We start from the raw sequence: 16,231 nt of genomic DNA, 5'->3' as shown, positions 1-16,231 counted from the left end.
TAACATACAGTCAACTCTTAGTCTGCAGACAGCTGAGCATCCCCTTCATCTCTCTGTCTCCCTACCCTCCCTAAACTGGCGAGAGGTGCCAGTGATGTGATTGATGTCGGAGACTGGGAGCTTTTCGCTGGTCCGTAGCCGCTTCCGCCATGGGTCTGAGTTGTCAGCAGGGTCATTATCCTAGCAACAGGGTGGTGGGTGGGGAGCGTGTGCTGGAAGTGGGGGATGATCGGGGGGGGGGGGGGGGGGGGGGGGGGGGGGCTAGTGGGGGCTGGCAGAAGCAGAGACGAGAGAGGGGAGATAAAGAAGAGGAAGACTGTGGACAGAAGGGAATGGAAGAAAAGAAGAGGAAGGACACAGACGAACACAGCGAAGAAGAAACAAGAGAGACAAGAAAGGGAGGAGAGCAGGAGAGTGAGAGCGCTGCCGAGCACCACAGTTGTGGCGAGCAGGCGGACTCTGCACAGCAAAGTAAGCACACAGCGGGCCTGCAGTGAGAGGAGGCGAGCGGTGAAGGTGCCACCTCCCTCAGCCTCCTGGCCCCCCCCACACTCTGCCAGCCAGCCTGCCTGCCGACAGCTGCACCCCAGTAATTTACTTCTCTCCACCACATTTAGCAGGAAGACTGCTTCCCATTACCCAGAGCAGGGGGTCTGCGCTGACGGCCAGACACCCGGCCAGAGCCCTGGCTTCCCGGTGTGACACCCTCTGCTGCTGGACCCTGCCTACAGGGGCTCCACTCCCAGAGCTGTCTGGCACTTAACTTGCACTGCTGTTTATCAGTTTGGTTGTGGCTGAGTATTTAACCACCAAAGTTGGGGTTATCTGTTGTGAAGTTATCTGCAAGAAAATCAGTAAAACATGCTACATCAATTACTTCCAGTCAAACTACTAAATTACCTGTAATCACAGAATTATAATCGCAGTTTACCTCTCTACAAAAATCCCTTTTATCTCTCACTTAGTTTTTTCTGACTTGTTTTCCACATGGATTACCCTTTCATGATTGTTCATCGGTTATCACAATGAATATTGTAGAGAAACTCAAGCTTTGAACCTTCCGATCTTCATTTTGATGAAAGCTTTATTAAATCCTAACATACCTTTATGTTAATACATATGGGTTAATGTTCAGTGTATATCTAGATAAAACATTAAAATGTTCTTCCTGTCTTTAATTGTCTGATTCTATAAATTTTAATAATAGCTTGTAAAGTGCTTTTAAATTGAGAATTGTGGAATAAATCTTGGAACAAATCATTCCAAAATCAATCCACTGTCATTCCTGTAATCTGTAAACTGCTGATGAAACATCAGCTGAATAGAAAACGGTTTCATAAGTTGTATTATTTGTTATTTTTGATTACTTGGACATAAGTTATTTAGTTTTGGAAATTGCCAAAAATCTTTCTTTAACTTTGACTTAAACAACAAAAGTTCTATAGTGCTAAAATACTACTAAGTAAATTAAATAAATACTAAAGCACTGCATAACTTTGTTTCTAATCACTGTAACATATTATCCTCAAATTTAAAGAAAAAAAAGAAAAGAAAAAACATTTTGGGTTTCATGTAAAAAGATTTAGTCATTTTATGTGCACTTGAGACTTATTTGTTAAATGTCTGACAATGCAGCTGAAAATATCGGCAAATGGGATGAGCTATTGCTCCAGTTCTGCAGTATGTGATACGTGTGTGTGTGTGTGTGTGTGTGTGTGTGTGTGTGTGTGTGTGTGTGTGTGTATTGCAGCAGTGTGTGGCCCATGACAGCCATAATGAAGGGATGTGTAGGAGCCTGGGCGAGCCCAGCAGCAGAGCTGGCAGCAAGTCAAAATCCTGAAGTCCTGAGACAGTCAGCATTGCAGCATCATGAGACACTTTTAATCAGGTGGGTCTGCTCCTTTGAAGAGCAGGAAACAGCACATTCCCTTACTGAGCCCTTACAGAGAAAACTAATGCAAACGTGGAAAACGTTGGCTGAGTTGTTGGAGGCCTGTTCACCAGATGCACGAGGCACAGATATTCAAAAAGATGAAAAAAAACAAAAGAAGTTTCATCTACGCCGACTACTGTGCCTGGTGTTTCACAGCACCCACGCATGCCCCCCACCCCTCCCCTCTCATTCCCACTCTGTGTCTCATGCACTCTCCTGGACCACCAACAAGGTCTCGCTTGGAGGAGCAGCTCACGGGTGTCCTTCAGCCACATGACCAGCGAAGGAGCAAATCAGCTCATGCGCTCCAAACCAAACCACGAGAGGGTCTGTGTGGCACGTCGCACACAGCATCCATCCACTCTGCTGAGGCCGACTGGGTCACTGAGCAATGTTCTGGGAACATCACAAAGACACAGCTCAACTTCTGTCTCTCTCTCTCTCTCTCTCTGTCCCTTCATCTTTCCCTCGCTATCTCTACTGGTGTGTTGTCTGCTTTCCCTCCCTCTCCCTCACCCCATGCCTCCTCTCATGAGCCGGAGCCAGCTGAGCGTGCTACCCAAATCCAACAGTTGTTGCGGCCTTCGTTAGCCTAACGAGGGGGCCGGCTCTTTATACTTGTCAGGGAGCAAATGAGTCAAACAAACAAGGGCCAGGGAAGAGGGGAGGACAAGCGAGCGCTGTTCTGTTGAGCTTCACTGGGTTCTTGGCCGCAGCGCTTCCCTGGAAACTAGGGAACCCACAATCTGCCTCTTTGATGTCTGATGATGCTCTGGCTTTGATGGAAACTTTGGAAAAACACACTTGCAAAAAGAAATAACATGCTACTCGGTCTCTGTGGCCACTAGAGGCCGTAGGCACATTCAAAGTGTGTGGGTGCACTCTGAAGGATCTAAAAGGGAAGTATCATTTGAGGACATATAACAACTGGTTATGATAGTAACAACAAAGTTACAGTGTTTTGCAAGGCTGCACTGTGATGCCGTCTGCGCATAAGGGCACTGGATAATGTCCTGCTGGCAGCGTAACTTCTGATTAAATATGCTTCACACTGTCCATACACTCACACATTTGCATATGCATGTCCAGACGTACACATACACCACACGTCCTGCTCAGCCGCTTCGTCTTGCATTCCAAAACTGTCCTTCCAAAACAGATAACCAAGATAACAGTCACAACAACACATCCACGGGCCAGACACATTACTGCAGCACAAGGATTAAGGAGAAAGTATCAAGGTGTGTCCTTCAGAATGAGATCATTTCACTGAGTGCAGTCTGTCTGGAACAAATGTACAGAGCAGTCCGAGGCCAAGAATCTGCAGCTCTAATAACAGATTAGCTCTACAGGGTACTGAGGCACAATGCTCGCTCCGGGTTCTTACAGGAATCTCCGCAGAGTTTATACGTGCATGCTGAACATGATTAATCAGACAGGAATCAAAGAGAGAGTGTGAGTGGCGTGGATGTGTTCAGCTGGGGCACCAGAGCTGCAGCGCTCTGCCACTCGCTAACAATGAAACTGAGCGTTACTAGAAGACTATGCAACACTTGAGCTGTACCTGCTTTTGTTAAGTCATGGTTTGGTGTTAGACCATGTCCAAGGAACACACACACAATGTTGATGGAAATATGGAGGGCTATCCTTTGTACAACATTAAATTAGTGTTTTGAGTGCACACATGGGAGTAATGAGCATGCTGAACACACTTGGAAGCGGTATAAGCCATTTATTATTACGCCCACATGGTGATGTGAGTCACTTGGGTGGCGCCACCACACACACACACACACACACACACACACACACACACATATATACACGAACACATACACGCACGCACGCACACACACACACACACACACACACACACACACTCCACTCAAGGTGCATCATGGGATGATAGTGGTTGAGTGGGGGCTGCCTGGCTGAAGTGATGGACACTGAGACAGGGCTACTGCAGGTTCACCTTCTGTGCAGTGACTCTGGGGCAAAGACTGCATGACAGTGACGCGACACTAAAAGCCTTCCTGTCAAGGAGGCAGGCGGACGCCCTCCAATCAAAACACGGCGGCTCTGGGTGACATTTCACAGGGCACAGCTGCTGGGCTGCGACAGCATGCCAACTCACTATTCCTGAAGGGTTGTTTGTTTAGTGTGTGTATGTGTGTGTGTCACAGCTAGAAGGGTGTCACTGCTAGCACTGTGCGTGTGTGTGTGTGTGTGTGTGTGTGTGTGTGTGTGTGTGTGTGTGTGTGTGTGTGTGTGTGTGTGTGTGTGTGTATGTATATGCACATGTACTGCCACACAACCTGACTGTTTTTCTAACAGTCACTATTTGACTACTCTTATAGTTATATTTTACACGGGCCTTCAATCAACGTCTTCCACTCTTATCAGCTCTGCTGAAGGTGTGGAAAATGGACATATGCCAGTTTTGTGGGACAGGTAATAAAAACAAGCACCAGAATCATTGTGAGTATACACATTTACACACTCAGAACAAATGACCTTTAAATGTCGTGCCAAACAAATGTAATTTTACATGTTCCCTTCCAAAGAAAGGATGTTCCTATTCTAGCTTTTTCCCTAAATAGACACGGTAACACAGTTTGTCTCTGAAGCCTCTGGTTCGCAACACAAATCTAATTCATGGTATGAATTTTGCTTTCTAGGTAGATGTAGATGCTTCTCAGAAACCCAGGATTTTGGATTAGATAAAGCTCTTAATAGCTATATTTCATTTTTGTTAGTTACTTTTTTAACTTTGCATCATTGGTCCATACTAAATAGAACGCAGTGTTTCTGCTATATAGTTAAATTTTAAAACTGTTGCCACCGTTTCTTCAGAATCTTATGAAGCCGCAATTACACGACTTTGCAGAGGCGCAGTCCTGCTGTGGACCGCTGGCGGAGCTCAAAGCTTGGTTCAGTCGGCTTTCCATATGATCCCACTGCATATGTCAGCAAAAACTGGCATATGACAGTGGAATATTCATTGGGTACAGCAGCGACAGACCGAGTTTCGTACACTCGGGTTGGAAAGATACACAAGTTGGCTAATCTCTTAGCCGGTGCCGAGTGTCGATTTTAATGGTTAAAATGCCAAATTTTGCTGGTGGTACATCGTGTCAGTTGTCACTAAATAATGTTAATTCTGTCAATAACTTGTTAACAGGCCTAAATTTAACTTGGCTGTTGTCAGTTTGATGCCCCTGCTGTTAAAAAAAATCCTAATGGAAACACTAGCAATTTTTTCTGATAAGACACAAACAGCAACCAACGTTTTATCCTTACACTCACTGGAACGGCCAGGGTGTGTCTGCTAGCACCAAGTGAGCCGAACCAGGCTGACCCTTTCCTAAAACAGCAGCCTGTTATGCTCTGAGCCCAGGCCTCGAGGAGGGGGGAGTGAGGGCTAACACACCACAGCAGCACTCAGCTCCTCCTAGAGTCCGAGGAACTCTCCTAGTGACCTGCTCCCATCACCTTATCCCCCCCGAGTCAGAATCTTGGTTTCCCCTCTTCCAGTAAAAGCCTGGTTCTCTGGCATTGGGCCCCGGAGCCTTCAGTGGTTTTGGAAGAGTTCCTTATCCTATTTTGCCCCCGGTGCTGGTGGTGGAGGAGGCGGCGGTGGAGTGGGCTCCGTGAGGCAGGCGCAGTTTGAAGGCAGAGTTAGTATGCACACATAAAGCTGCTCAAAGCCAGCAGGTATGTGAGGAATGCCTCTTCGTCCAAACAACAGGACTCACGCCCGATACAGAGCCACGCCACGCCACACAGCACTGTCAGAGCAGCTAAATGGGGCCCGCTGGGGACTCTGCGACTAGATGGCTCTCTACATTAGATCTGGCATAGTGCCTGTTTAAATAGGTTTACCCAGTGATCAATCAACTTGGACATACTGTATGTCATCGAGTTTCTGCAGTTTTTAGAAAACAAATCTGTCTCTAGCGAACTACAGTAAACTCTCGCTAATCCAAGTACCTCAGGAATGAAGGTCATGAGGATTTGTGAAATATTTGAACAATTAGTCTAAAAATTTTAATCACTATACTGTACTCCAACTAACACCTAAAATACAGTAGATGAAAACTGCCGTGCATGCTCCAATCACAGTGGGTTTGCAATTCAAATCCATTTCTCATACAAATATCAAGAAGAGATTTTGAAATATTTACATAATGAACTTGTTTTAGGGTCTTTGCATATTTAGTGTTGTGTGCAAGCTTGGTTAGTCCACAGGTTTGCACAGTAGGGGTTTCTAGTGCATGAGGTGATGATGACTGTACTACATCTTGATTGAATTGTCAACAACATAGAAACGAAACCAGAGCACATTCTATGAATAAAGAGGTGCATACAGTAATTATCTTATTTCAGCCTGGTTTCAAAGCAAAGGTTCAAGTGCAAAAAACTCTTTAGAACAGATATTATATAATCAAATTATATAGCAAAAACATCTATTTATTTACCTCTTTTATGCAGCCATCCCTCCTTGACGATCACCACATTGGTCATGTTGGTGGGCAGGGTGGAGGATCCAGGTTTCCCACAGGAAGAGACACAGCTTTGTTTTCGAAGTTTCCTTCACGCAGCCCTGTACAGGAGCCTGGAGACGGGGTCCTGGGGTTTACAGCTGCCTTCTCAATGGTGGTTACCTATTAGTTGAAGAAGAGTAAAAATTAGCCCCGTATTGAGGTGAAAGAGTTTTTCCACTTGTCTGAATATTAACCCTCGGGTCAACATAGTAGAGGAGAGGCAGCGGAATCGAGAAGGTCCTTGTGATTTATGGCCCAGTTAGTGGAGTATATGCTAAAACCACAGTGCAGTCCCATTCACATGTGGAACCTGCACCACGTCAAGGTTCAAATATCTGTGTAAGGCCGTGGTTTTTGGCATTTACAGTGAAGTCTCTCGTATTGGAAAATTCCATGCTGTTCGCACACAACCACAACACAACCATTCCTGATAGACTGGGCGTTTTTTTTTCGTTTTTTTTCTATTCATGACTAGAACAGCAGTGAGTTAGAAAACTATGTCATTAAATAATTCTCATACTGGATGCCTAAATGATGGATTTTGAAACTTATTGTTTAGCCAAAGCCAGGTCCTATTTAAAATCACAAATGCTCCCATATCTATATTCTTTTTATCCTGTAAATAGGTGGCAAGAAATTAAAAAATTTAAGGGCTTTATACAGGTTTCTGAGAGGGACAGCAGGGTTCTTTATCCCACTTGCAGATTTTTGTTTTGGCTAAAACTCGAACGAGACTGGATGTTGGACTTCAAGGGCCTGAAAACAAAATTATTTTCCAATCGCTCTGTTCAGAACAGAGCATAACTTGAGTTTTCCACTGCCAGGCCAAATCACTCTTTTAAAAAAATAAATAAAAAAAATCAATAATCTTGATTTATAAAATTTATAAAACCTTGAGGGGAAAAAAAACAGTGTGAAAGACCTGGACATCCTTTCTATAACTATTGTTTTACATTACTGCCTCCTACTTCAAATGAACTTATTTATATTATTTGATCAGCAAAATCATCTATTTCATGAATTTAATTTCTCTGTATATAAGAATCAATATATAATGAAATTTATTTTAGATTATTATATTGCTGTCTGAGGCCTAAGCAAAAAATCGAAATTTTCCTTACACATAAGAAAGCCCTTTCATATGGATGCCATTATCCGATCAGTATTTTGTTTGTTTAGATAAATACATCTGAGATTCAAATATCACATCATGATAAACGCCTGTGATGAAGAGCATATGATATGATCAAAAGCTTCAGATGAGCTACTAAATGGACCTTAATATGAAAATGTTCTGTTAACTATAAAATGATCATGTTGACTTTAGACCACCTGATCAAGATATTCACTGGCTTCTGAAAAAATGTGATGGTTTTTTTTTTTTCTACATTTCCATGACAACAAGGCAAACTGCCATCTGCTGATGAAGATCATGTGATATGATTAAAAGCTCCAGAACAGCAACTAAAATGGGCCTCAAGGTGAGATCTTTCTGTCACAAAATAAAAAAATGTTGTGAAGAGAAGGCACATTGTTTACTGTTCCTTTGCCTGCTGCATCTGTGAGGGTTGCTGTTTTTATTCACACCCGACATGTGGTGGAAGCAAACTGCTGCTACATTCAGATAAAGTAAATGTGTGAGAGGGTCGTCGGAGAGGTGTATGAGTAAAGTGCAGCGTGAATACTAAATGTGGGTAAAGGATCAAACTACAGCAACGGTCTTACCTGTTCAAACTCAACTCAAAATGTATGATATAAGACCAGATAAAGCTGCGCTGACAGTCATCTGATAAACCAAACAGGGCTGAATTCCATCATCACCGGCACGTACTAAAAAAAAAAACTGCAGGCTATCATAAACCAAACACTTGACCTTTTGATTCATTCAGTACTTTTTTATGATATAAATACAGCTTTGAGTGCAGGGCAGACACAGGAGAATGATCAATTGCCATACTTATTCACACAAATGTCACATACTGCACCAGGCAATCTCTGACCATCGACTGAAATCAATTTGCCTGCTGCTGCTCCGTCAGAGTAAAGCCATCAAAAGAGAGCTCTGTTTGAGTGGCCCCATCCAGCTTACTGGTGGGGACAACAACAGGAAGTGGATGTGACTATTGACAGACTACGAGTCATATCAGTACAGCCCCAGGCTCGAGTACATCTGTCGGTGAATGTGCGATCAACACGCCTTTTACTTCCATTCTGCTCACTTCCATTCAATGAGCAAAAGTGAGTTTATGAAAGCAGGGTTTATTTTCGCTCAGTGTTTTTGTTTATTGCACTGGGGTTGTGGTGCTTGTGTCACACAGTCGATGTTGGAAGGATCTTGGGAGAGGGATTTGAAAAAGCACACTGAGTGCAATTCAAACTAGGGATCACACAAACCGTTGGATCCCTTTGGCATCTTAGTGTGTACTCTGTGACACAGGCACGCACACATTATATACACATTGGGATACATCACACAAACAAACTGGAGCGCACACACCACAGCCAAAAAAGCAACACATGCACAAGACCGGCTCTGGAGCCACAACAGAGCGCTGCTGTTTTAATGGGAGCGACCTGTTGCTACTGCGGCCTGTGTGGAAAAGCTGGGCTGCTGCCAGCGCTGCAGCCAGCAGCCACTGAATGAACCCAGTACCCTGACAGCGGGTCACATGGTCCTCAGGACTCTGGGCCACCGCCTGCCTGCCTGCCTGCCTGCCTGCCTGCCTGCCCGCCTGCCCGCCTGCCCTGCTGTCAGTGCGGCTTTCAATCATTCATCTTTCTGGCTCCAGCTCCGGGGGCCACCCCATTCAATGCAAATCAGTGTCATGCAGCAAAGATGCCACACACTGAGCCTGTCACTGGGCCAGAGAGGACAGTCCCATGTGTTTATGGCAGGAAGCAGAAAATCAGGCCAACATCACCACACTACTTCCTTCATCACAGATCGATAGATACAAGAACGTTTTTGCTCTATTTTCTGCTGGCGCTCGGGTAAACAACTATGTCAGCATCTGGCTTAGGGTTACACAGGGAGAACATTACACTCAAATATTTAACACGACTCACAGAAATGAGAACATCAAACATGCTCACCTGTTGCTGGAAAACAATCCCAGAAGTGACACTCGGTTTGTGTTCTAATGAGACAATGGAACCAGCACTAGTGTGATCTACTACACAGTGCCAAGTTCCTCTTTCAAGTTCCCTGAAAACACATCACTAATGATAAGAATATTGTAAGTAAGTGTAGCTGAATTCCACACCACAGCTAGTATAACCTTGAAAGCCAAGGAGGCTTGCTGCTTTAATCCCATGATGACATGAACAGCAACCCCTCTATGACTCATGTTAATGTATTCGTTTTCATGCTGTTCAGACAAGCCAGGAACTAAATTGAAGATGTATCACAAAGCTGGACTTATTCAAATGTATACCAGTCGTAACAAACTCATTCTGTCCTTTATAAAACACACAGAACAAGACTTTCAAGCCCTGGTATTTTTAGTTTGTTGCAAAATTAAATCACTTGGCTGTTAACATGAGCAACTAGTAAACAAGATGAATGAAACAAAGAGTATTCTCAGTTTCGTGACACAGACCGAGTGCAGGGCCTTAACGTGATGCTGACGGTGGGCTGCCATCATCGGATGCGTACGCTTTTCAGTGACAATACATCTAAAACTCCTGTAGCACAGGCAGAGGCCATGAGTCTGCCTGTGTACCAGGACAAAATTTCAAACAACATTCCTCAGATTCTGCATGCAACTGGTGGCACATTTGCGTCAACAGGGCTGCGAGGGGATTGGGTGGGAGGTGACTGGTATTTTTCTAAATAGAACAGGGACAGCCAAGCAGTCACTGGCTGCATCATTACACCAGCTTGTTACGTCTTCCCTGGGTCACATGCCAAGTCCCCCTGCGTACACACACTGGACAGACGTGGTCTCATGACCGATGAAAACATTTTGATACTAAAGGCGTAACGGGTACAACATGCCCGGGGACAATGTTCTCTTTCCATACTGTACATGCATATGTGACCTCTGGGAGATGGAGACAAACAGACAATAACATGAGTAACATGAGGTTTATCTCAAGCTGGACGTTAAATCCTTTATATCTTGCATCTCCATGAAACCTGTGAAGCTCACAAACTTTTTCATGTGGACTCCCATCACTTTACATCGTAGACACCCATTTGATAAGATTCCTACAACAACAAACCCACTTGACAAGAAGCCCTGTAGTTAACATGATTTAGTAAACACATGCACCACTGTCATCACAGTAGGTGGGATGATAACAGTGAGGAGAGTGAAACCTATCACAAAAACAGTAACTCACATGTATTATCTCATTGTGCTGATTACTAGAGAGGAAAATTAGACAATAACACTAAAATGACTTTTTTTTTCCTTCTAATGACCTCCCTGCTGCTCAAACTGTGCATCAGAAGGTCTACTGGGACCCCATTTTGAGAGCCAATACAGGCAGACAACAAGTCACAACAAAGATGTACTACTTTATATATCACTATACGTGGATGCCACAGTGTTACAGGAGAGCAGCAACAGGCTAGCAAAGCTGGTGACTAGACGTAAAATGATTGTCTGGTGATTAATTCCTCAGTCAAACCAGTAAACAAACGCAGTGGTACTTCATAACAATGAATGAACTGCTCTCTTGTTGAGCTCATTTGTTTTCATTTACCTCCTGGGCCGTAAAGTACGAGCAAAAACAACTTTCTCGTAGAGATGAGCCGTTCAAAGTAACATGACTGCAGATATTTTGGCCTGAGGGCTGTGTCTCAAAAGTGGTCATTGTCAAAAATGAATGGTTAACATCTACAGAGACTCAGTGTTGTTTGTGGAAAAACAACAACGCGTTATAATTCACCACAGGACGCTTATAAGTCCTTGACTTTAGTGCTAAAAACAACTTGTACAGCGAAGTGAAGTCAGGAAAGTACCTCATTTCAGGTTTGCATTTAGCGATAGAAAGGATATGGGGCCTAGCAGGGCAGCTTGGGTGAGAATAACCGCATCCCATGTAAGTACAATGGGGACCTACCCTGTCTAGCTGTCGACCTCTTGTAGTTAACCATGCGAAGGAAATGCGGACATTTACCTGGACAGGAATTCAACAATGTGTCCGTCTCATTATAGGGAGATGTTTCGGCGGTATATTAAGTTGATAAGTCCTTCAACAATCTGGACAAAAGTGCTCTCATTTACTCCGTTTCTCTTGCCTTTCTTCCACTACACCTCCCAAACGCGCAGTCTGCAATGCCTCTGTGGCAGCCTGCTCTCCCGGGTCCTAGCGCCGACCAGATTTATGAGTAGCACTCATAGGAGGAGTAGTAGGCTGTCAGACGTCCCATTGAAAAAATCCTGCAGTGTTTCTATACGTGCTTATTCTGCATGGCCTCGTTGAACTCAGCACTGTTTTATCTGTGCCGGTGGTAACCAAAATGTGGTCCAGAGACCCACAGAGGCCGCAGCAGGCTACATATCACTGTTTTTACTTCCTGAAACAATCACGTGGTAAACTACAAAATTGACTTTTTTTTGTTACAACTGGTAGTGATGTCTTTTTGGTACCCGTAGCCTTAGTAATGCTGCAGTTAGTGATTGTTTTCATTATTCTGCAGATTATTTTTCTCATTAATTGTTGTCCATAAAATGTCAGAAAATGGTGAAAAATGTTCCCAGTGCTTAAATTTACATAATGATATTGCTTGTTTTGTTAGACCAGCAGTCCAAAACCCTAAAATACTCAGTTTACTATCGCAGACGTAAATGGAAACCAGCAAATATCCACATTTGAGCAGGTGGAACCTGTGAATGTTCATCATCATGAAAACGAACTTTCTATCAATCAGTTGATCAATAAAATGACTAATCATTTCAGCTGTGGGTTGTAGAGAGTTGTTTAATACCCTTTAAAATTATATTGCAGCTAAATATTATCAAAAGTAATTTAGTCATGGATTAATCAATGTAATTTAAAGCAAAATATACACCAAGAAGCAAAAATATTGGCTGTGCTGCAATATCAAAAGGAAAGTGACCTGCTTCCGGGTGTTAAATCATGTGTACTTAACATGTACTTCTAAGCTGTTTATTAGGTCAGTCTATAGCAGTGTGTAAAATTTTATAGCTGTGTCATATTTCACCTGTAAACATGCTAAAATAAAATACATTTAAACTAACAAACAAATAACATCTACCATAAAACAATGTAGAAAAAAGGGTTCATAAAAGGTAAAAAAATATATACCTGCAAAAATGTGAATATAGTGGATATAGTTAGGTGAATGGTAGTGCAAAGTGCATAATGTTACTTTTGTGTTCTCTGCCTTCAGAGCTGTTTTTGTGTTTACTTTTACGTTCAAGTGGCTCAATACTTTTTATTTAAGAGAGTCCACAGAAATGCTAAAAATAAAAGATTAAAAGTCAAAGTAAATTATAAAACATTGAAAAGAACAAAAATAAAAACAGTGAAACAGACAAACGCCAGGCTAAAGCACGGTTTCTAAACTCAAATTTAAATAAGGGGCCTGTTGAGCTGGCAAGGAGCAAAGGTTTTAGTCTCGTACTTTGAAAGCACTTCCACTGATGTCCCCACAGGAACTGGCTTTGAGACATGTAGCCCCGAATACTGTAGTAAAATAATATTAAAATCAATTTGAAAAATAAAAAAGTAACCATTGTAAGTGGTGTAGGTGTGAATGTGATGCTGTTGTATTTCTCTCAGACAACAGGTTTCTGGTGCTCGATGATTTATGGCGTATTTTTGGAGACACCTGTTTGGAGAACGTGACAGTAAAGTCTGCTGATGCTAAAAAAGACTGGTTTTCTCTCTGAGTTTCTGTGAGGCAGAAAGGGCCTTTAACATTTCCAGTAAAAGCCAAGCAAGATATGAGTGAACTTCAGAATCAAACATAAATCTAAATCTTTCTAAATGAACTTTTTCAACCATATTCTCTGAAATCTCTACAACTACTCTCAACAGATCCAGTTTTGTGGTACGTATTATTTCCAGGATCAAGAATGAACAATCCTGCTTAATTTGAAATGGTATCAGTTGCTTCAACAAGAAATGCAACAACTTGAAATGACTTAATATAGGTATTAAAGAAATGTGTCCTGATTAAATAGCAAAAGGGAAATGTAAAAGCACTAAGATTTCTATCAGGGTTTATCAGATTATAAACCTGCTTGTTATACCAGATTATTTGAGATTAACAGTCATCTGCAGCCAGAAAGACTTCCTGCCAGAGAGGTAGGAGTTAAACCAGTTTAGGACAGGTACAGACAGGCCAGTCAGTCAGACCTAAAAGGAGTCAGAGATTCTCTGTATCAAATGACGCCTTCAGATGACTTGGTCAAAGAGTAAAAAATGTTCCTTCACAGCTTTTGGAAACCTCTCACTTTAATATTTCCATAATATTGCTATCAACTTGTTAGTTATACTCTGATTTGTGATTTTAAAATATCGTATTTGTTTTTTTTTCTTTTATTGGTAAGCATGACATAGTCTAGTTCAGCAGTGTAAAGTTCCATAGGTGTTGTGCAGGAAACTGCAAATCCGTATGATACAAAAATGTCAGACAAAGTTTCACGATACCTAATAAATAATGTTCAGAGAACAGGAGAGCAGGACCAGCTGCCAGCCTTCCCTCCGTGATGAAAAACTTACTGGCCTCTGCCCTCCGTCTCTCAGCCCCCTCTGTTGTCATTTCCCTTCTTTGTCACTTAGACTGTAATGTGTTCCTCACTGCTACTATGCATCAGCCTTGCCAAGCTGTTCCTGTCATATACGGACAGAGCTGACTGAGGGTATCCCCCCTCCTCTTCCTCCTCCTCCTCCTCATCCTCCTCTTCCTCCTCCTCAGCTGTCTCTGGTCTGGTGATGGGAATGCCTACCCTGTTGTTTGTTTTGCAGGTTCAAAGCAAAAGTAACAAGATCTAAGAGTCAAAGTGAGTTAATAATGTCTTTCCTGCAGTGTCTGTCCAGAATGTAACAAACAGAACAGAGCTGAGGCTGTTGAATGAGAATAGATAACATGCAGTAGCAACAATTAGACACAGAAGGGCAGGAGGGCCATAATAGGGAGGAGGTGGTGGGGGGTCCGACCAATACCGAGTCTCCCGGCAACTGCAGTGCAATGTTACTTGTACTGTCACATTATTTTCCAGGATGAATTAACCATCTGTTATGCAGGTCTAAAGATTCAAGATTGAGATTCACGGAGGAGTATCTTTGATCAATGAAAGGTCACAGTTCTGGGTGCCACATGTAGAAAGAAATACTTCAAAGTCCATTATAGACAAATTCACATATTTGCCACAAAGGGCTTTACCACCTGCACAACGTTCAACACCTTCCATCTCCAGACCCTTGATTCAGACAAGGAAAAACTCTAATGGAGGGAAAAACTTAAATGAATTCACTTCTTTGTAAGGAAAGGATGTAGATGGAGCCAGCTGCCAGTTAGCTTAGCTCAGCATAAAGGTGGGAAACAGCTATCTTGGCTCTGTTCAAGTCTGTCTACCAGCACCTCTAAAGCTCATTAATTAGCATGTTTGTTTGATCTGCACAAAAGCCAAAGCGCAAAAATGACAAGTTGTGGTTTTACGTGCAGGTACTGTACTATTTCTTGTCCGGGAGCAGCTGGGACTCACTGCTCCTGACCAAGAAATAATCCTGCACATGAGAATACATTGATGTTTTACACTTTGGTTGTTGTATGGACTAAACAGATGATAAATAATGTGTTAATTGGTGAGCTGTAGAGGAGCTGGGAAGATTTTGTTACCATCGAACGGCACGAGGCGAGCTGTTTCCCTGTTTCCTGTCTTATTTGCTAAAATAAGCTAAGCTAATCATCTGCTGGAACCAGCTACATATTTTCTGTTCATCTAACTCTTGGCAAGTAAGCAGATAAGTGTATTTCCCCAAATGTTGAACTACTATTTTTCTTTTTTAATCAGAAAAAGAGTTCAACGTGCAAAAGTACAATGTGTGACTATGGTGCAAATCTGCACAATAACTGAGGAAAGTAACAGTAATATGAGTAAAGCACAATACAACATAATACTGCACCTTTAGATGGGTAAAAGGCAAAAGTACATCTCTCTCCAAGGACAAAAACAGAGGGATGCTTATTTAGTTTTTCATCTGTTTTGATAAAGCAATCTACGTTTGTGGAAGGCAATTAAGTTTTGTAATGCGTCAGGATGCATTGCAAGTGTCCTCAGACAAATATCTGCAGCGCGGCTCAAGCCCACCCCCATGATGAGACTTCAGTCCAGTTGGGGAGAGTGATGTGGTTCAACTGTGGTTGGATGGCTGGCTGGTTGGCCGGTCAGGCTACACTGGAATGCGGGGTCTTTTGTTTGTCTGAGAGAGGAGTGGGTCAGGGGGAGAATGCCATTGATGATTGCAGAGAGGAAGAATGAACCTCCAGGAAGTGTTCGCTCTCTCTCTCTCTCTCTCTCTCCCTCTCTCTCTCACCCGCTCCCCCACTCTCCCACTCTCATTCTCTCTCCCTCTCTCTGTCTCTCTTTCTCTATCTCTCTCTGTGTGTGAGAACCTTCACCGTGCCGAGCCTCTCTCTCTGAGGCCACGGTCCCCAGGCACAACCACTGCTTTGTCTTGCCCTGTGAACACACACCCCTCCTCTACTGGGCGCCTACGTTTGCCAGGGCCAGTGAAACACAGGGCCACTGCTCCTATTCTTATCCACATC

At 43.1% G+C, this 16,231-nt stretch overlaps 1 protein-coding gene across 2 annotated transcripts in view; it reads right to left on the bottom strand.

The window, feature by feature from the left end:
* The window catches only part of akt1 (v-akt murine thymoma viral oncogene homolog 1), a 31,357-nt gene extending 19,602 nt beyond the window's left edge, over positions 1-11,755 (bottom strand). The window contains exons 1-2 of one of the 2 annotated variants that reach the window (XM_056393823.1): positions 11,548-11,755; positions 6,412-6,597 (exon numbers count right to left, since the gene is read on the bottom strand). In XM_056393823.1, coding sequence (XP_056249798.1) covers positions 6,412-6,457 — 46 coding nt within the window. In that variant the 5' untranslated portion in view covers positions 6,458-6,597; positions 11,548-11,755. The remainder of the gene's footprint in view (positions 1-6,411; positions 6,598-11,547) is intronic. The other variant, XM_056393822.1, reaches the window with a different exon arrangement.
* Positions 11,756-16,231: the final 4,476 nt, after the last annotated feature.

The sequence above is a fragment of the Seriola aureovittata genome, chromosome 13, assembly GCF_021018895.1.
Source record: "Seriola aureovittata isolate HTS-2021-v1 ecotype China chromosome 13, ASM2101889v1, whole genome shotgun sequence".
Taxonomy (NCBI): domain Eukaryota; kingdom Metazoa; phylum Chordata; class Actinopteri; order Carangiformes; family Carangidae; genus Seriola; species Seriola aureovittata.
This window is presented reverse-complemented; position numbering and strand designations above follow the sequence as displayed.